Source organism: Dendrobates tinctorius, unplaced genomic scaffold, assembly GCF_039654945.1.
Source record: "Dendrobates tinctorius isolate UK_male_01 unplaced genomic scaffold, ASM3965494v1 ptg000064l, whole genome shotgun sequence".
NCBI lineage: Eukaryota > Metazoa > Chordata > Amphibia > Anura > Dendrobatidae > Dendrobates > Dendrobates tinctorius.
In genome coordinates this window covers 43,169,282-43,190,514 of record NW_027361732.1, presented here as the reverse complement: position 1 = coordinate 43,190,514, position 21,233 = coordinate 43,169,282, and the positions used below count along the sequence as shown (strand labels likewise).

General features: G+C 41.0%; 1 protein-coding gene across 7 annotated transcripts in view; it reads left to right on the top strand.

The window, feature by feature from the left end:
* Positions 1-845: 845 nt before the first annotated feature.
* DACH1 (dachshund family transcription factor 1) overlaps positions 846-21,233 on the top strand; it is a 502,896-nt gene continuing 482,508 nt past the window's right edge. For 5 of the 7 annotated variants that reach the window (XM_073580369.1, XM_073580368.1, XM_073580367.1 and 2 more), the window contains exon 1: positions 1,041-1,899. In XM_073580369.1, the coding sequence (XP_073436470.1) occupies positions 1,190-1,899 (710 nt within the window). In that variant the 5' untranslated portion in view covers positions 1,041-1,189. Of the gene's footprint in view, positions 1,900-21,233 lie in introns of all 7 variants that reach the window. The other 2 variants (XM_073580370.1, XM_073580364.1) reach the window with 2 other exon arrangements.

Below are 21,233 nucleotides of genomic sequence, written 5' to 3'. Positions count from 1 at the left end.
TGGCAGAGAAATTACATGGGTGCAGGGCTGGCAGGGAAGTTACATGGGTGCAGGGCTGGCAGGGAAGTTACATGAGTGCAGGGCTGGCAGGGAAGTTACATGGGTGCAGGGCTGGCAGGGAAGTTACATGGGTGCAGGGCTGGCAGGGAAGTTACATGGGTGCAGGGCTGGCAGAGAAGTTACATGGGTGCAGGGCTGGCAGGGAAGTTACATGGGTGCAGGGCTAGCAGGGAAGTTACATGGGTGCAGGGCTAGCAGAGAAGTTACATGGGTGCAGGGCTGGCAGAGAAGTTACATGGGTGCAGGGCTGGCAGGGAAGTTACATGGGTGCAGGGCTGGCAGGGAAGTTACATGGGTGCAGGGCTGGCAGGGAAGTTACATGGGTGCAGGGCTGGCAGGGAAGTTACATGGGTGCAGGGCTGGCAGGGAAGTTACATGGGTGCAGGGCTGGCAGAGAAGTTACATGGGTGCAGGGCTGGCAGAGAAGTTACATGGGTGCAGGGCTGGCAGGGAAGTTACATGGGTGCAGGGCTGGCAGAGAAGTTACATGGGTGCAGGGCTGGCAGAGAAGTTACATGGGTGCAGGGCTGGCAGAGAAGTTACATGGGTGCAGGGCTGGCAGGGAAGTTACATGGGTGCAGGGCTGGCAGGGAAGTTACATGGGTGCAGGGCTGGCAGGGAAGCTGCATGAGTGCTGGTCTGGCAGAGGAGTTCCTGGAGTGCTGTGGCTGGCAGAGTGACACCAGGAAGCCCTGTGCCTCCATCCTCCAGGGCTGCAGCTTGGGAGCAGAGCACAAGTTGGCTGAGCTCCTCCCCTGCACCGTGTGACAACAACAACCCGTGAACAGACAGGCAGCACTTTTCAGCCTCATTTTCCTTCTGTCATTCGTGCTCAATCTTTGATCAATGTGCTGCCAGCCAGCGCCGGGGTCCTGCCAGCCTCCTCCTCCTCTTCACCTTCATCTCTCAACTTTCTGCTGAGACTCGGGGAAGACCAGAGACAATCACCCAGCGCCAGTGCCTGCTGCTGCTGCCTCCGGGGCTGTGCACTTGTGGGGGATCAGGGGTTAATCCTCCCCCCGGACTCTTTGTCACGCGTGTATTATATGTGAGTTCCCCGTGGAACTTTCCCCTCCCCACAGCGCAGCTTCTGTCAGCAGTGTTACTCTGGGAGGACTCCTATGTGACCATGGCCGTGCCGGCTGCTCTCATCCCACCGACCCAGCTGGTGACCCCTCAGCCAGTGATCTCCACGTCCGCGTCCTCCTCATCTTCAGCTTCTCCGACTCCTTCTTCATCTGGACCAAGTCTGTACAGACCGGAGCCCATTGCGGCCACCACGGTGACCTCCAGCATCAGCAGCTCCGCTGCCACCAGCGTCAGCATTGTCACCAGCAGCCCAGGGACAGCAGCAGGAGGTGGTGGGAGCAGCGGTAGCCCCAGCCTGGCCACCAGCAGCAGCCACCACCACAGCGCTGCCATCCCCAGCACCTCCAGCGGCACCACCTCCTCCACCTCCACAAGCAGCAGCAGTGCCCCCAGCACCAGCCTGCCCGGCAAGCCGGTCTACTCCACTCCCTCTCCAGTGGAGAACATCCCTCAGAACAATGAGTGCAGGATGGTGGACCTCAGAGGGGCCAAGGTGGCCTCCTTCACAGTGGAGGGTAGTGAGCTCATCTGCTTGCCCCAGGCTTTTGACCTCTTCTTGAAGCATCTGGTGGGGGGGCTTCATACCGTCTACACCAAGCTCAAGAGGCTGGAGATCACCCCAGTGGTGTGTAACGTGGAGCAGGTCCGGATCTTGAGGGGATTGGGGGCCATTCAACCAGGGGTCAACCGCTGCAAACTCATTTCCAGGAAGGATTTTGAGACCCTCTACAACGACTGCACAAACGCTAGGTGAGTACACTGTGACTGCTAAGTTTATGGGTCCATACCCCCCACCATGAGGCAAGCTGGCATGTCACCAGGAGATCTAGCCACTTCCATCTAGGAAGTCCATCCTGGAGCTGGGTGGTACAGAAAGTCTCACTTATGTTCCAGCTTTATGTTATATCTGTCCTGTAAACCATGTGAAACACTCATGGGGAAGGATAATGTCTGGAAGTGCACCCTGACAACTTGCCAGTGCACCCTGACAACTTGCCACTGCATCCCAGTATCTACCTGGTGTCGCCTTTAACCCTTCCATTGATTAACCATGAACAATGCAGGTATTGTCATAAGGATATATATACACACACAGATACATAGATTTATTTGTGGCTTTGGATGTATTAAGTGACCCAACTGCCTTATCTGTGCATAATATTTTAGCCTGACCCAGGCGATCTCTGTATGTTTCATGGTTTTGCTTTGTTTTCTGGCTGCCATTGTCATTTCGGGCTATTCAGATTGGCGATTACATGTGACACACCTTTATGATTATTGATCACTGATCAGCGTCCGATCAATACGTTCTCTGGAGGTCACTATTGTTCCATTTCTGTGGCCAGATTTCATGCTGAAAATACCATAAGGAAAGTTTTGCAGTATTTCCATGAGATGGTTAACTCTTTAATAGGGCAATTATTACAGTAGCTACCCAGACTCGCTAATAGCATGGTTCATCACATCCTCATTTGTATTATAGTACTAACATCAATGCTAAAGTGATTATGGGATGTTGCGGGATCTATTTTTAGGGGCTCCAGGCTATCAGCTGCTGCCGCCATGTGTAATACCCTTTATTAATATAGGTAAGCTGTTGGGGTAGCTGGGGATGAAGCTGCTGCTCCCCTCTGGAAACATTCAGAAAGTTTAGTGTTGAGGAACAAGCAGAAACGCATTAGAGCAAATTGTTAAAGGGAGCAGGGGAATTGGAAGAGGTGTCTGGGGGGAGGCTGATTAAAAACCACTGCTAAAAGTCATCTTGAAACATTAGACAGGCAACCAGAAGATTATTCCTGTAAACAAACATAATAAACTATACTCCAGGGGAAGGTTCATCTGTGGCATCCACAGCCTGGTCTAGGTGCGATCATTGGTTGCGGGATCAGCATGTGACACTTCATGGAACTCACAGGGGATTTACATGTTTGGAGATGAAGAAGAGAGCAAGTGACCTACTGGGACACCAGAGAGCTGTCTGCTCCCATGGGGGGCAGATTCCACTGATAGTCACTGTACTGGACACAAACCATAAATCCAGTGACCCTCAGAAGGGTTTACTATCCAGCAAGATTACAGCACACATGAAATGTAAAAGTGTATGAAAAGGTCAGAGCAACTTTCTAATCAGCAAATTGGCAGATCAGCCATAGCTGAGGGACCCAAATATAGACAAGAGGAAGAAGAGTGTTACTCCATGTTGTAATTAACTTGCAAAACACATCAAATTAATGTATAAACACAAACACACTACATATATATATATTACTACATTTGAGCACATTCTATTATTTTTAAACCTGACAGTGTTGGGCACAGTCAATTTCATACAGGGACACACATTATTATCCATGGATTTCATAAAAAAGTTATTTTCTTTAATAACATTTTGTTTCCGATTAAAGGCGTTTATTTATTTTTATTTAATGAAACTAATTAAACAATGTAAACCACACCTGCCAATCTGGACCCACTAAATCCTGCTATGTATCCTGATAAGGTTATTTCTCACAGCCCCAAATATCAGATATTAACGATACTGCTGTATTAGTAAATTATATCCATGCTAATTATCCATTTGTATCATTAATATTTATGTTTATTCCATATGTAAATATATATATATATATTCTAGAGTACACTAGCAGACATCCCCCCACTTCATGCTCCATTTAGGAATGCTTTTGTTCGAGCACGTTGCATTTGCAGTTAATTAGTTGATGTGTTTATCATAGCTTTGCTTGTGGTTCTGACCTTTACCCTCGGCTCATTTATTTGTTATTTTGTGGTATATGTTATATCAAGGACATGGAGACATTACATGACTGCTGGTGAAAACAGCACATTCTCCACTGCTGGCAGCCCACCTCTGATCAGCTCTCAGCACTGCACCTCCAGAAAGTTTATTTAAGTTAGAGATCCTCCATTTCTTTCATATAAAGGTTCCTTTATAATTAAAGCTTTGTTTGTAATTTCCAGCTTGACCCCAGCGAAGCCTCACTTTCAGGGGCTGACTGACTGTTCTTCCTTTGTAGTGTTGTCATCCATTTATAACTAATAATTAATGATTTAGCTGCTCGCTAATGCCAGAGGAATTTCGTTTGTCTTTGTGAGGATTAGAATGCCAGGGCATAAAAATATATATTTCCAACAAAGTGTTTCTCAATTTTTTCACGATTATTAGAATTTGCCAAGGAAAAAGTGATACAGTTTGAGCACATCTATTTTTTCTCCATGTTACAAATTCTAAGTCCTTGCATTATTTTTGTCACAAATTTTTTTTTCTCAGTTATATCTAATTATTACATTTATTTACTTTTTTTTATTCAACTCAATACTAAATATTAGCTGTCATCTTACAATTAATTATAGATCTGTGGATTGGGTCATTCTAAGGATACGTATACGCTGACATTTTTAGTATATTATTCAATATTATTCAGAATTACCTGCTTGTCGTAAAATGGATTTTGATTTTTTTTTTTGTTTATATGTGAACTTGCCTTTACATTTTTCACACATTTACATTTATAAGGATGAGCTGCTGATGCATCTGAGATAGATAACCTTGTCTAATGACGTTTTTTTGTAATAGCATTTAATACTGGATAACTATTCATCTAAGGATCCGCCTTTGACTTTAAGATTAATTGTGTCGTTGTTATCCATAGTACATGTTAGATCTGTTACTCGGATGCCAAACTTTGACATTCGACTGATGAGTTTCTGAGAAGTCCACAGTGTGGCCCTTTATTGCATTCAATATAGTGAAACTTGTGTCTCTAAGAAGCATCCATTAGAAGTATACCACATACACACAAATATATATATATATATATATATATATATGTGAACTATGTAGTCATTTTATTTTCTAGGATTTATTTCTAGCCCAAAATATATTCATTATTTATCTTTATTTCAATTAACTTACATAGAGCTGACATATTCCATAGCGCTGTACGCACAATGTATGCATTTCTATCACCTATTACTTGCTGCTAAAATTGAAGAAAAAATATCTATACATTTTTGTATAATTTACTATTTTTTATCACAATAAAATATTATATTTTTATATATAATTCATTATTTTTCTATAAAGCTGCTACATCTATTTGCCACGAATTAGCAGCTAAGGATAAAGATATGAACGTGTGTCCCGAAGCGTTAATGTTATAGTATGATAAAATGTTGGGTCTGATAACATGATGCGTTTGTTTTAGTTTCCATCGTTAAATTAAATCTCTGGGTGGAAATTCCATGTTTATAAGATGTTAGATAGACTACAGCCTACTGAGGAACCTGCGAGATATTACATAACCTTAGCAAGCCAGTACTGAAAGGGTTACGAGAAGTCGAAGATACATTTTATTAAAGCCAGAAGTCACATTTTGTTGATCTATCTTATTTGGAAAAGTATATCTTAGAAAAAAAATCCATATCAGCTGTCATAATCAAAATTTAGTATCTATAGATTACCTTTCCAAAGGCCCTCCAAGCAATTTACACTTCTGGCCATTCCGTTACTACTCAATTACAGTTGGATAGCCGGAGGCACAATTAAATGCAGCTCGCCCAAGGTCAGACAAGAAGTCACTTGTACTGTCACCGAAAAACACACAGGGTCCCTCTGCCCACGTTACAACCACATCTGCTTCTTAAATAAAAAATGGAACAGCAAACGTCTCTGGAAGGCGACGTGGAAACTCGAGGCTCTGCCGGTGACGATGAAATATGGATAGAAAATAAGCAGGGTACAAATAGAATAAATGCGGCCAATACAAGTGTGTAATTCACAATTTAAATGCCGGGTCAGGAGAATGAAACGATCAAGATGAAGCGGTGAGAATAAGGGACACAATTATATCCTAAAGACACAAATTGACCGATTTGCCAAAATTCTATGGAAAAAGCTGCCGGAAGCGACGCTGATCAATGCGATCTATAAACATGATTTCAAACATGTAGGAAGCTTTTTAAAGTAAAGCATTATTATTATTATGTAGGAAGCTTTAGAAAGGAGGTAGAAGGGCGAAAAGAAAATGTAAAGTTTCTGATGCAATGGATAAATAATATAATAAAGAGTAAATTTAGGAAAAAATGTAAGTGTACCTGTGCGCAAATCTGGATTTTCATCTATACCGATATCTACTGTTGTTTGCCATTTCTACACATAGAAAGTTTTAGTCATTAACCATTAAATACCGACAGCTACTTTATATTTTTCTATCTCTGTATACTGCCTGGTACAGGGTAATATCATACATGTAATAAACACATAAAACTCATAAGACCAAAACATTTTTGTCAGATGTACCAGGGCTGAGTTTGTCATTGGACACCGCTCACGTTAGTATCATGGAATTTGTAGATGTCTGAAGATGTTACATGATCTTAACTTTGTAGAGACAAGTGAAAAGTTAAAAAGCAATATCATCACTGCTACCTATATAATACACGTACAACCATAAAACCTTGCAAAATATTGTTTGTAGGGATTCATTATGACAATATCGCCTTATTTTGTATAACACTAATGATAGTATCTCGTCCTGGATGCTCCAGAAGATTAGATGGAGCAGTAATCTGTTTTACCAGGTAGCTTGCAATCTATAAACCTACTTGTCATCCACCGGGAGATAATGTGGCCAAGACCACAAGAAGCGCGAACCATAAGTCTCCACTTACTCTGCCATTGATCATATGGAGAGCACAATATTACTACAGTGGTAAATGACTACTGGATACGATTTATACGATATAGATTTAAATATATATAGCAAAGCTGAGTGTCATCTGGCGCAAGTGTGAGGTGTGAGTAATCTATCTGTTGGTCTACACGGAACTGTTGGAAAACCAGTGAGTGACCTATCCGGCGAGTTATCACAGCCTTGTTAGCTTCTGCTCTGCCTGGGGTGCACTTTGCAGAAGAATGCTAATATATACATACTGTATGTTAAAATAGACCAGGTCGTTCCAGAGTGCTGTCTAAAAGTGTGTATCCACATTCTTTTTTTTTTTTTTCGAAACCTCACTGCTAATAACTGGCAGTATCGCCCATCTATAAAAACTATTTCCTCCAAAGCACCCACTTCTTGTAGTGCACGTGGGTGTGAACTTTTAGTATTGGTTCAGCCATGTTTCAGACCTTCCAGAAGACCCCAGGGGAGAGAAACTTGACCTCCTTTTATGAAACCATAGAATTACATTTATTCAAGCTATCCCATGGGAAAAGAGTCAGCAGATTTCAGCCCGAGCCCTGTTATTGGAGTCGTACAGGTCGTCTCTAAATTATTTTAAAGCGTTTGATTAAACGTTACAGGTAATCCTTGTAGACTTTCAGTCGTAAATCATACACATAAGCATATACTGCTCAGATATATATACGGTATATATATATATATATATATATATATATATATATACACTTTTTATTTTTATAGTACAAATATATTCCACAATATTTTACAATGGAGATATATATATATATATATATATATATATATATATACAATTTGTGGTCAATTAGCACCATATGTATATATAAAATGTATCTATCATCTATTTCATATCTATATCGGTCTATCATAAATCTATCTCTCTCACATTTATCTATCTATCCCATATCTATCATAAATCTATCTATCTATCTACACAGATATATGATTCCAGTACTACGCTAAGCTACACTATTAGACTATTTCTGTAATGACAATCCTTAGACTGGATCTCATTTGCTTTCCCAACTAAAATTTGTCAATTGTACAAATTGCACCTAATTCTCACATGTATCACCTTGAAAATGAGTGCCCACGTGTCTGGTGCCGACATGGTGCAGGTGCAAATTGGCATAGAACTGCTGTAAATTTGGAAGAAATTATGGTATATAAAAAAAAATGTATATTATTTTCAGAAGTGATTTCAGAAAACGTCGGCTTGTGTAGGTAATTTCTTTTTTTTTACGGAGTAAAATAAACTTTTTGTTAAGTGATTGTTTCTTGTGTGAGGTCTGTATGTTGCATACGGTTACTTTATGTTCCATATTATAATACTGATCTTTGTGCCTGATATTGATCACGTTTGGTATATGTTTAAAGATTAAACTGCTACAAGTTGAAGCAGTTAGTAAATCCCAGTAGTTGACATCTAGTAAAACCCGGCATTAGTGTCTGCAGCTCTGTGGTGCTGGAGATGTTTGTAGACATTGTGTAGGACATTGCTCTAAATTATTGGCATTCCTTTACGTTTTTTTTTTTTTGATGTGTCTAAGGTGAGGGAGGGGTAGACACAGGGGAGAATGCTGAATAGCCTGATTGAAAAGGCATAAAGGAGTCTGGTCTGGTGTAGAGAGGTCTTTGGTGGGTGCATGACAAGGATGCTGTTTGTTTTTCATACAAGTTGTTTGTGATTTGAGGGACCCTAGGGAAATCTCTTGATCATTTTCACATCTGTTCCTGTCAAAGTGGGTGCTAAGATACCGGTCACCCAGCAACCGTGTCCAAATGGGAATAGGCCCGATAATAACTTCAAAAAGAAATGACAGATGTTAGATTATGATGAAAGACGAAACGCATGAAAAATGAGCTCCTCGGATTCAAAAATTTGTTCAAGTACCTTCATGCAAATTAAATGAATGCTGAAAATTTGCATGTAGTAATTTATATATTTGTTCACTCGGAGGCAAAAAAAAAAAAGGAAAAGAAAAGAAGAGCGATACATTTGAAATCCCAGATTTTCTCTAGTAATTAACCCACGAGCCAGTGACTTTTCCTACAATGGGATTAACCACCTGGGTTCTTGATTGTAATATTATCTGTATCACAAATGCTATGACTTGGGAGAAACGTATCACACAAGCCTGTTTATGGAGCGCAAATGTAAATGATGGGATCCCAGATAAAAAAGCATTTTACGTCTTCGTTAAATAGGATATTCATTAATAAAACATCGTCTCCGATAGATTTAGCGCCATCGCTTTGTTCTTAAGTGACCGGTCAAGCAAAGTTTCTTTTCGGTCTAATGTGTTCCAGCGTCACGTGGCCGCATATGTAGTCGAAAAATGAATTAATAATTGATATACAGTATATTCGAAGAGGGAAAAAAAAAATCGTTTTAGCTCTCCTAACAACATAATTATTGGGATGTTCACTCGACAGTCAGTGTTTGCGAGACAAAATGGAAACGTTCATCTGGAGAAAGGACTTTGAGCCTTCGTTTAGTAATGTCTAATGTGGTCACGTAGAGAAATTGATTTTCCTCAGAAATTAATTAATTTTTCATATCGCCTTAAGCTGCAGTTAAAAAGAGTGCCTACTTGCCTGTTTTTTTTTTTTTTCCAGAAATATTGCCTAATCATATTAATACCATTGCCCTAAGGATGAAAAGATAATTGTACAAATGCATTTGGAAATATGTATCACTGAGTATTTATGATTAAATTATGCAAATAACCCCGTTCTCATCCTTTCCAGACACAGATTGTCTAATTAGGATTGATATGCTGAATAGATGTTCCAGAATCTGAATACAAGCATGTCCAAAGAGCAGAAAATTGGAAATGACAAGGCTGAAATCCTAAGAAAAGTGTCTTTTTTACTTTTCAATGAATGCATCGGTTTTGGCTCCTAGTTTTTTATATTATCCGCAGTCTTGCTTAGCCTTGCACCCATTGATTGGGACATTTGTTTGTAAGTCATATTTACAAGTGACAAGTGATTGCTCCTTCTTTAGGTCTGTGCCTCGTTTCACCATTTCGTTCCCCTTCGTCTGGAGCAATCACTCTGCAAACTTTGTAATCTTTTTGCTAACTTTGAGGCGTGTGGATTTATTTGTCCATTTTTTGCGCCTGAAGTTTGAGGACAGTGCTAGGAATACACAGGAGCTGTTCCTATTCCAGCCATTGTTAGCAGTAGGCAGTGTACATGAACTCCGCTGGCTTCTGCTTCCCATCTGCGAGATGATGGATTGCTATGTTTAATACATTTCAGCTTTTGTCTAACTGTCATAGCACAAACAGACAGCACTATCAATGGCGACAATTGTCATTGTGGACGGCTCGATGTAGAAAGTCTGCTCGGGAAGGGAACTTTTCACACGTATGGAGGGCAGAGCAAAGAAAAAAAAGATGAACTCTTCACTATCCTCGTATTCTTAAAGCCTGTATGGGTTGTTGTCAATTACAAGGCGTCTGGTGCTCTGCATCGAGTTCTGTCCGAAAATGAGAGAGCAATCATATTAACTAGGCGAAATGGATGGAACGTACTTTGGTGGATGTTTCAGACAACAAATGATAGCACTCGTTACTTTATACACCTTGTTACATATAAAATATTATTACGTACCTGTAGGTGTGTGAGCGCTATGGACGTCTGATGCCAGAAGAGATTGAGAGAAAGGCAGATATAATTCTAAAGCCTAAAAAAGATTGATCATATAAAATAAAAATGTGATAAGCTTCAGAAAACCACGTCTACATCTGCGGATATAAATGGTGGCTAAACAGAAAATTAACCTTTGCGACTTTGCCATCATTAGAGCTGCCTTTTAATTCAGTAGACATAAACAGCTGTTAATTATTGGTCTGTTAATGACTATTAAATATAATCAAACATCAAATAAATATTTTTAAGTCTCATCTATCTCACATCTATCTATTATCTATCTCATATCTATCTATCTATCTATCTATCTATCTATCTATCTATCTATCTATCTATCTATCTATCTATCTATCTCACATCTATCCTCATATATCCTCATATCTATCCCATATCTATGTATTTATCTATTTATCTATTATCTATCTATCTATCTACAGTTGTGGCCAAAAATATTGACACCCCTGCAATTCTGTCAGATAATACTCAGTTTCTTCCTGAAAATGATTGCAAACACAAATTCTTTGGTATTATTTTCATTGAATTTGTCTTAAATGAAAAAACACAAAAGAGAATGAAGCAAAAAGCAAAACATTGATCGTTTCACACAAAACTCCAAAAATGGGCCAGAAAAAAGTATTGGCACCCTCAGCCTAATACTTGGTTGCACAACCTTTAGCCAAAATAACTGCGACCGCTTCCGGTAACCATCAATGAGTTTCTTACAATGCTCTGCTGGAATTTTAGACCATTCTTCTTTGGCAAACTGCTCCCTGTCCCTGATATTAGAAGGGTGCCTTCTCCAAACTGCCATTTTTAGATCTCTCCACAGGTGTTCAATGGGATTCAGGTCTGGACTCATTGCTGGCCACCTTAGAAGTCTCCAGTGCTTTCTCTCAAATCATTTTCTAGTGCTTTTTGAAGTGTGTTTTGGGTCATTGTCCTGCTGGAAGACCCATGACCTCTGAGGGAGACCCAGCTTTCTCACACTGGGCCCTACATTATGCTGCAAAATTTGTTGGTCGTCTTCAGACTTCATAACGCCATGCACACGGTCAAGCAGTCCAGTGCCAGAGGCAGCAAAGCAACCCCAAAACATCAGGGAACCTCCGCCATGTTTGACTGTAGGGACCGTGTTCTTTGAATGCCTCTTTTTTTCTCCTGTAAACTCTATGTTGATGCCTTTGCCCAAAAAGCTCTACTTTTGTCTCATCTGACCAGAGAACATTCTTCCAAAACGTTTTAGGCTTTTTCAGGTAAGTTTTGGCAAACTCCAGCCTGGCTTTTTTATGTCTCGGGGTAAGAAGTGGGGTCTTCCTCGGTCTCCTACCATACAGTCCCTTTTCATTCAGACGCCAACGGATAGTACGGGTTGACACTGTTGTACCCTCGGAGTGCAGGGCAGCTTGAATTTGTTTGGATGTTAGTCGAGGTTCTTTATCCAACATCCGCACAATCTTGCATTGAAATCTCTTGTCAATTGTTCTTTTCCGTCCACATCTAGGGAGGTTAGCCACAGTGCCATGGACTTTAAACTTCTTGATGACACTGCGCACGGTAGACACAGGAACATTCTGGTCTTTGGAGATGGGCTTGTAGGCTTGAGATTGCTCATGCTTCCTCACAATTTGGTTTCTCAAGTCCTCAAACAGTTCTTTGGTCTTCTTTCGTTTCTCCATGCTCAATGTGGTACACACAAGGACACAGGACAGAGGTTGAGTCAACTTTAATCCATGTCAACTGGCTGCAAGTGTGATTTAGTTATTGCCCACACCTGTTAGGTGCCACAGGTAAGTTAAAGGTGCTGTTAATTACACAAATTAGAGAAGCATCACATGATTTTTCGAACAGTGCCAATACTTTTGTCCACCCTCTTTTTTATGTTTGGTGTGGAATTATATCCAATTTGGCTTTAGGACAATTCTTTTTGTGCTTTTTCATTTAAGACAAATTAAATGAAGATAATAATACCAAAGAATTTGTGTTTGCATTCATTTTCAGGAAGAAACTGAGTATTATCTGACAAAATTGCAGGGGTGTCAATACTTTAGGCCACAACTGTATCTATCATAATTACTCATGCTTATTTCATCTCTAATAGTTCTAGATTAAAGAAGACCTTATAAATTAAACATTAAGGTAAAAGATTCCAGTTCTTGCTCTTTTATTTGGTAGGAGACCAACAGTAGAACTAACAGTATTTTTATATTCTTCCCAGGAATAATAAGCAGCAAAGTCTTCTTCTTCGGAATCAGCCCCACACTTGTTTATAGGTTGGGTTGGGTATTGCAGCATGTCTGCATTTCAGTGCATAGCATGATCCCTTTAACTTCTGAAGATTGCACCACATTAATACATCAGTGTCTACAACTTTTATGTAAGATTATGGTGAGGAAATATTATTTACACCCCTATGGCTAACTAGTAGGCTGCGTTCACACGTTCAGGTTTTTTCACGTTTTCGATTTTGCTGCGAAAACGTGAAAAAACAGCATCCCATGCAATCCTATGGGATTGCGCAATGCTGTGCTAATGCTGCGGATTTTCCCGCGGTGGAATCGCATCGCGGAAAAATCCGCAGCATGCTTATTAATTTGCAGAATTGCGGCAATTCCGCCCACATAGGAATGCATTGTTCTGCTTACTTTCCGCATGTGGCTTTGCCCACCATGCGAAAAGTAAGCAGAACATTTGCGGATGGTACCCACAGTCCGGAGGAGAGGAGACTGTCCTCCGGGCTTTGGGTACCATATCCCTGTAAAAAATAGAATTAAAATAAAAAAATCGGGTTATATTCATCTTCCGACGTCCCGCGCAGTGTCCCCAGGCTTCAGCAATACACGCGGCAGCTCCCGTTCCCAGTAATGCATTGCGATGACCTTTACTGACGTCGCGTCACGAGACCGCAATGTCATCAAAGGTCATTGCCGCAATGCATCACTGGGACTGGGACCTGCAGAGCATCGCGGAGGCCTGGGGACGCTGCGCGGGACGCCGGAAGGTGAATATAACCCAATTTTTTTATTTTTTTTTTATTTTTAACATTATATTTTTTACTATTGATGCCGCATAGGCGGCCTCAATAGTAAAAAGTTGGTCACACTCGTCAAACACTATGTTTGACGAGTGTGACCAACCTGTAAATCAGTTCTCCAAGTGATGCTACAAATCGCTTGGAAAATGCTAGCATTCTGCAAGCTAATTACGCTTGCAAATCGCTAGTTTTTCCACGGGAAAATTGTGGGATTTTAAAATGCGATTTTCCCGCGGAATGGAATTCCGAAATTCTCGTGGTAACTTCCGCGGGAATTCCGCTACGTGTGAACTTAGCCTTATAGTTCAAATGTAGTACAGGTTTGTGGATTCACCTCTTAATATATCTACGTAAGTAGGGCCGTAACTATAGGGTGTGCAGGGGTTGCCTTATCACCTTGTCCCTGGAAAGTAGGAGAGCCAAAATGGTACCATTGGCCAATATAGGAAGATCAATACTATTGAATAACCCTGATAGTTGGGGACCCTGTTCAAGACTGCATTGCGACCCACAAGCCCTCTTTATATATGAACCTATATAGAAATCGGAGTATAGCGCCAAAAATTCAAATAAGAAAAAATATGTTGTAATATCAAGATTATTTGCTCTTTATTAGTACAGGTGCAAAACAAGTACGTTAAAAAGTACAATCAAATGGTCAGATAACAGAGATGACACAAAGAGGAATGGAATCGCCGCACATGCATAATAAATGCAATGGTACAAAAATAGTAATAAATAACCCCAGATCTGCATAGAGACCTATGCCCATGCAGCAGAGTCTCACACTTGGCCGTCTATTGTTTGTACAGAAGTAAAGTTCATGCCAAAGGGCATGGGGAATTCATACAGAACCTTCCATTAAAGTGCTATGTGCAGAAAGGTATGGAGAAAAAGATGAAACAGTAACCATGCTTACCCATAGAGAAAGTGCATGTGCGGAGTGTCCAGTCCCCAGAGCCCCTACGCACGTTTCGCGCTTGGCTTCATCGGGGGGCATGAACTTTACTTCTGTACAAACAATAGACGGCCAAGTGTGAGACTCTGTTGCATGGGCATAGGTCTCTATGCAGATCTGGGGTTATTTATTATTATTTTTGTACCATTGCATTTATTATGCATGTGCGGCGATTCCATTCCTCTTTGTGTCATCTCTGTTATCTGACCATTTGATTGTACTTTTTAACGTACTTGTTTTGCACCTGTACTAATAAAGAGCAAATAATCTTGATATTACAACATATTTTTTCTTATTTGAATTTTTGGCGCTATACTCCGATTTCTATATAGGTTCATATATTTCTAAGGGAGTTGTCCTTTTATTTAAGCCATTATGAACATTCTTTTTTCTAGATAGGAAAAAGTATCATGTTCATCGCTATGTTGGATTATGTTAAATTCCCTCTTTATATATGTAGGATTTATTAGACTAGGTTCACGTCAATTGACATCTTTCCCCACTGTTAAAGAGAATTTGTCAAAAGTTTTTAGTATTTTATCTCAGAGCAGCATAATGTAGAGCAAGAGAGCGTGATTCCAAGGATGTGTCACTTATTAGACTGTGTGTTGTAGCTTCAATACAAACAGTGTCTTATCAGAAGATTATCAATAGAGGACTACAGCTCAAGTGCAGGTCAGTCAGGCTAATTGTGTAAGCCCGCCCCCACCACAGCTTAGCAGTTTGCTGACAGTTTACAGCGTAGACAGGAATTTGCCAATCTGGTGTGTGGGTGGGATTTTACACAGCTCATCATTCTGTCTACTGCTACATCTACAACAGAGAAAACAGGGATTCAGTCAAAACTACACCACGCAATCCAGCAATTGACACATCATTGGAATCAGGGTCTAAGTCCTTACATCATCCTTCTCTCAGATTACATTGCAAACACTTAATGATACATTTTTTTTTAAGTCCTTGTAGCTACCGTATGTTTTACAATTGTAAACCAACTCAGCTTTCTGTGGCAATTATAGTGACCGACCCCTTAAATATCTGATATTGTATGGTTACCCTCGACACAATTCTGTAAACTCTGTCTGACACTTAACCCTACTGTGCTTTGGATGTAACATTTGAATATTATACACCGTTACATTTCTTCTCTACTTGTCGTTATGCAAACTTGCCATACGTGATCACAATTTTTTAGAGATTTATTAATTTGTAAAAAATATATGCTACACTAACTTTAACTTTTTCACTGCTTGGGGCTATATAACAGCATGAGAGAGGCTGGTGTAAGAGTCTCAACACCAGCAGAGACAGGGAGGAAATAGAAGTATTGCATCATTTCTCCTGCAAGCTGCCACATTGCTCAGAAGCATAAGCACAAAAAGGTTATAGTATGTAAAGTGAGAAATTGCCCTCTGTTTCTGGAGCTGTTATCTTACACTATTATTATAAATGGTGCATATCAGATGGGGGACCTGTTACAGGTTCTACATTTGATCCCTAGTCTTTCAAGCTACACCACTATTACTATCTTAAGTGCATAGTCTTCTACAAAAATAATAGGATCCACATGTCTAAACGGAATGATAGAAAGTAATAAAATAAGAAAGTAATTAAATAGATTTCATGAAATCAAAACTTATTTATGACTGTGTCAGAATGGCGTCATGTGTTATAGTTTCACCTTTAAGGCTGAAAGAAGACACACAGTCCATGAAATTCAACCTATGTTGAGCTAGAGCATATATGTCAAACGTGGCCCACCGGCCAAATCTGGTATATTTGGCACCCGATGCCAGGCGGGGGACCGTAGATGCTGTTACAGTTGAAATCTATGATGGAGGAGAGTGCCCCAGCTGACACTTCCTCTCCCATCATTCCCCCTCTGCGTCTGAAGTCTCAGCGCAGCAGGTGCGATGACGTCATTACAACATGCACACTGTACCAAGATGTGCAGAGGATCTAAAAACACAATGAATACACAGGAGCAGCAGGAGAACAGTCAGAGGTAAGTAATTTTTTAATATGGACCTATTGTATTGTATGGAGCACATTATACTGTGAAGGACTATGTGGGGCCATTATACTGTATAGAGCACTATCTGAGCCCATCATACTGTATGGAGCACTATGTTGGGCCATTGTACTGTATGAAGGACTATGTGGGGCCATTATACTGTATGAAGCACTATGTGGGGCCATTATACTGTATAAAGGACTATGTAGGGCTATTATACTGTGGAAGACTATGTGGGGCCATTATACGGAAGTTTATGGGGCCATTATACTATATGGAGCACTATGTGGGCCCATTATACTGTAAGGAGGACTATGTGAGGCCATCATACTGTATGAAGCACTATATGGGGTCATTATACTGTACGGAGGACTATGTGGGGCCATTATACTGTATGGAGCACTATGTGAGGCCACTATACTGTATGAAGGACTATGTGGGGCCACTATACTGTATGGAGGACTATGTGGGGGCCATCATACTGTATGGAGGACAACATGGAGCCATTATACTGTACGGAAGACTACGTGGGGCCATTATACTGTATGGAGCACTATGTGAGGCCATTATACTGTATGAAGGACTATGTGGGGCCACTATTCTGTATGGAGCACTATGTGAGGGTATGAAGGATTATGTGGGGTCACTATACTGTATGGAGGACAACGTGGAGCCATTATACTATGGAGGGCTTTGTGGGGATTACAGTTGGAGAATCATACTGTGATGGGGTCACCATTCTTTGTCGGGTGATTGAGGGTGGGTATACAATAGGGTCCCATCATACTGTGCGTGTGGAGGAATTTACTGTGGGGATTTCTTACTGTATTTGGCAGGCACTTTTGTTTACATCATACTTTTGTTGTCTGTATTATTCAAGGTTTTTATCCTTTGTTACTACATACAGTATTTAAATTAGACCATTAGGCTATATGCTTTTGTCTGCTCTTATATAACATATTACATTATTACAATATTTTATTCTAAGATTTATTAATTAAAATGTACTTTGTTTGTGGGACAACCCTTTCAGGGTATGTTCACACATTGCGCTTTTGCTGCGTTTATTTTCCGCAGCCAATACTTGCTCTCTTGACAGTAAAGAAGCTGCTTAGAAAAAGCAGTGTTTTTGCTGTCTCTTGTGCATGTTCATAAAGTTTAGTGGCCTAAAAAAGGCATAATTTAATTTCCTTAAGATTTTTCAACATAAGCACAGCAAAACTGATTCCTGCATTATTGCTGCATTTTTGCAACTACCCATTGTTTCCTATGCATGAAAAAATGCTGAAAGAAGGGACATGCTGCAGTTTTCAAAAACGCAACAGTTTTACAAATCAGTCAGGAAAATATTACCAATATGTGTGCATGAAATTTCTGAAATCTCAGTCTTTGCTAATACTGTTAAGCGCAGCTTAAAATTTGCATAAAAAACGCTGAAAAAACGCAATGTGTGAACATAGCCTAAGTTTGGTTCCATATGAAAACGGTCATCGTTATATTTGATGATAAGGAAAACTTCCTCAATTGTACAAATTTTTTTAAATAAATATCAAGGTAGGCCCGTGACTGTCCAAACTTTTAATTTTGACCAACTGTGTATCTGAGTTTGATTTCCTTGGGAGAAAAGTAAATGCTAATTGACAAATTTTGGGATAAAACTTACTTCCTAACTCCACAATGTTAGGCCTCATTCACACGTCAGTATTTGGTCAGTATTTTTCATCAGTGTTTGAATGCCAAAACCAGGAGTGGACATTACAGAGAAAAACTATAACTGAAAGACTGACATCTGTTCTGTGTTTTGGAGACACTCCTGGTTTTGGCATACAAATACTGATAAAACACTGATCAAAAATACTGATGTGTGAATGAGAATATTTCCTTATATTAGCGTAACATCACAGAATCTTGTATCTCTTAGGCCGGTTTCACAAGTCAGTGTCTCCGGAACATGTGGTGACAGTTTTTTCACGTACCGGAGACACTGACGCACGTAGACCCATTCAAATGAATGGGTCTATGCACATATCAGCATGTTTCCTGACCGTGTGTCCGTGTGCAAAACACGCTGACATGTCCGTTTTAACCCCAGACGCACGGGGCGTAAAACGTCCTGCACACATGCACACAGAGCTCAGTGCAGACTGTCCTCTGTGTACACGGATGACCGCCGGGGAAGTAGCTCTACTGTAAGCCGCTGTTCCGTGGCGGCAGGTGCTGAACGCGGCTGTCATCCATTCTCCCTGCTCTGCCTGCAAGCAGAGGAGAATGAATGAATGAATGAATGAATGAAAAACTGACCTGCTGTGACTTCCAGACCGTGGAAGAATGCAAGTGATGAGGTCACGGCAGTTCAAGCTTTGACACAGTGACCTCATCACTTGCATTCTCCAACGGTCCTGAGGTCACAACAGGTCAGTTTTTCATTCATTATTTCTCCTCTGCTTGCACTGATCGCCTGCAGAGCAGGGGAGAATGGCAGGCGGATTCTGCACCAGCTGCCGGGAAACAGCCGCTTACAGTAGCGCTTCTTCCCCAACGGCCGTCCATGTGGTCTTGATGTGGCACACCGGTGGCACACGTGTGCCGCACGTAGTACACGGACACTGATATCTCCGGTACCAGTTTTTCCAGTACCGGAAATATCAGGACGTGTAAAACCGACCTAACACGTAGCATTATATTTTTCAAGAAAGATTTTCTGGGCATTTTCCTAATGTACACCTCTAAGTTATGTCCATAAAATGCCATTTCCCTGCGGGATTTTGATGCAGTTTTCCAAAATAGCAATATGATTTCTACTTTTTTTGCCACAATTTTTGAAACTCACAGCAAAAACTATGCATTTTTTATGATAATTTTCTAAAATCATAGAAAAAATTGCAGCGCCATTACATCGTGCCTTAAAAGTGACTGACACTGACCAAATATCTGTTGGCCTACTGCCGATTCGGCTCTCAGATCCTAATGACACATTTCCCGGTGTGTGGAAGGACAGATGTGTGTCATTCATGTGTCTAGTCTGTCAGGTGTAAGTTTTTAATTACATTACTTTCTTACTCACACATCTGTGTGCCATACGCGTTGTTTCCCCCTCAAGCTGCACATTACATCTCCGTGAGCTTGCAGACCTCCAGACAGGTGTAGCAATTCAATATATTAATTCTCTGGAAATCTCAGTGTCCGGAATAACAGTGCATACCCCGATAATATTATTAGCCCTTTTTAACGGATTTCTCATGTACGGAAAGAGTCGTGTCTCGATATGCCCATGGCCATGTCTGCTTTATTACCTTTAATTTCTTATTTACGACATTTCAGTACAACAGATTGGAAGTTCCAAATCATGTAAAATACCACTATAATGAAAACACATGAAATAGCCCAATGTTTCACCTGACCTTTACCAATCCCGGAGTGCAGTGAGAATTTGGAATGCTGGACATAATCTGTGCAATGACATCACTGTTTTTGTATATGTTCTCTATTAGGGTTGCGGTAGATTAGATTGCTTTCTAGATTCCAATGCTTGTTATTTCTTTTCAGAGATGAAATAATGATGCTTGAGCAAGAATCATGGCAAATGGCACATGCAAAAGGTCACCGGAGCCATTTATAAGTGGAACTCACTGGGCGATTAAGAGGATTTTTGCATTAACTGTACTGAGAGCTGAGCGGTGCAATCACATAAACCTGTTGCATTAAAAAAGTGTTCAATGAGCATTTAAATAAATTATTGCAAAATATTCTAAGAATACCAAGTAACCTGGCACATGTTCCCACTAGCCTACACTTAAAGGGTAATTCTTAGGGTACTTTCACATTGCGTTCTGAGTCCCCTTCGGGGCATATGTCCAAAATCTCCCTCAAAACGGGGTCCCGATGCATGCACCAACAGGGCCATAGACTGTAATGGTAACGGCACAGCCAATGGATGCTCTGCCGCGCACTTTTTTTTAGGAGCGTACGTGTACATGAGGCGGACACTCAAACTTAGTAGACTGCGTCTGAGCGTCCTGCCTCCTTTAGGCATACACTACTGAAAATAATGAACGGCAGAGCGCACATTTGATCGTCTGTCAACATTACAGTACAATCTATGGCCCCATCGGCTCATGCGTCCAGACCCCGTTTTGCTGGGGATTTTGAACGTATGCACTGACGGAGGACCCAGAACACAATGTGAAAGGTGAAATTTTAAAGTGTAAAAACAAGCAATTTTGCAATTTACTGTCTTTTCTTAAAAATGGTTATTAATTTGGTTACTTACTACTGGCTCAGGTTGCCAGCCACTGCTGCCATCAGAGGTGGCCGGACTTATAGGCAAAAGGTGCAGGTCTTAAAAGAGTTTTTCTATAGAGCTTGTAAATGCTGATCTGAAACTGGATCCAATCACTTTAAGTGCCACTGCGCTCCTCAATGCTGCGGAGGCAAAGCAGTCTCTGCAGCATCAAGGCCGGGGCTACACGTGAGAGTGTGATGCGAGAAACTCGCTCGAGTCTCTTGCATCAATACCTGGCACTGCCATCGGCACCCAGGACCGGAGTGTGCGGCTGCACAGTAATACATGCAGCCGCACACTTCTGTCCCGAGTGCAGGTGGCAGTGCCAGGTATTGATGCGTGAGTTACTCGCATTGCACACGCAAGTATGACCCCAGCCTTATATCAGTGGTGCAACCATACCACCGGTCTGAACT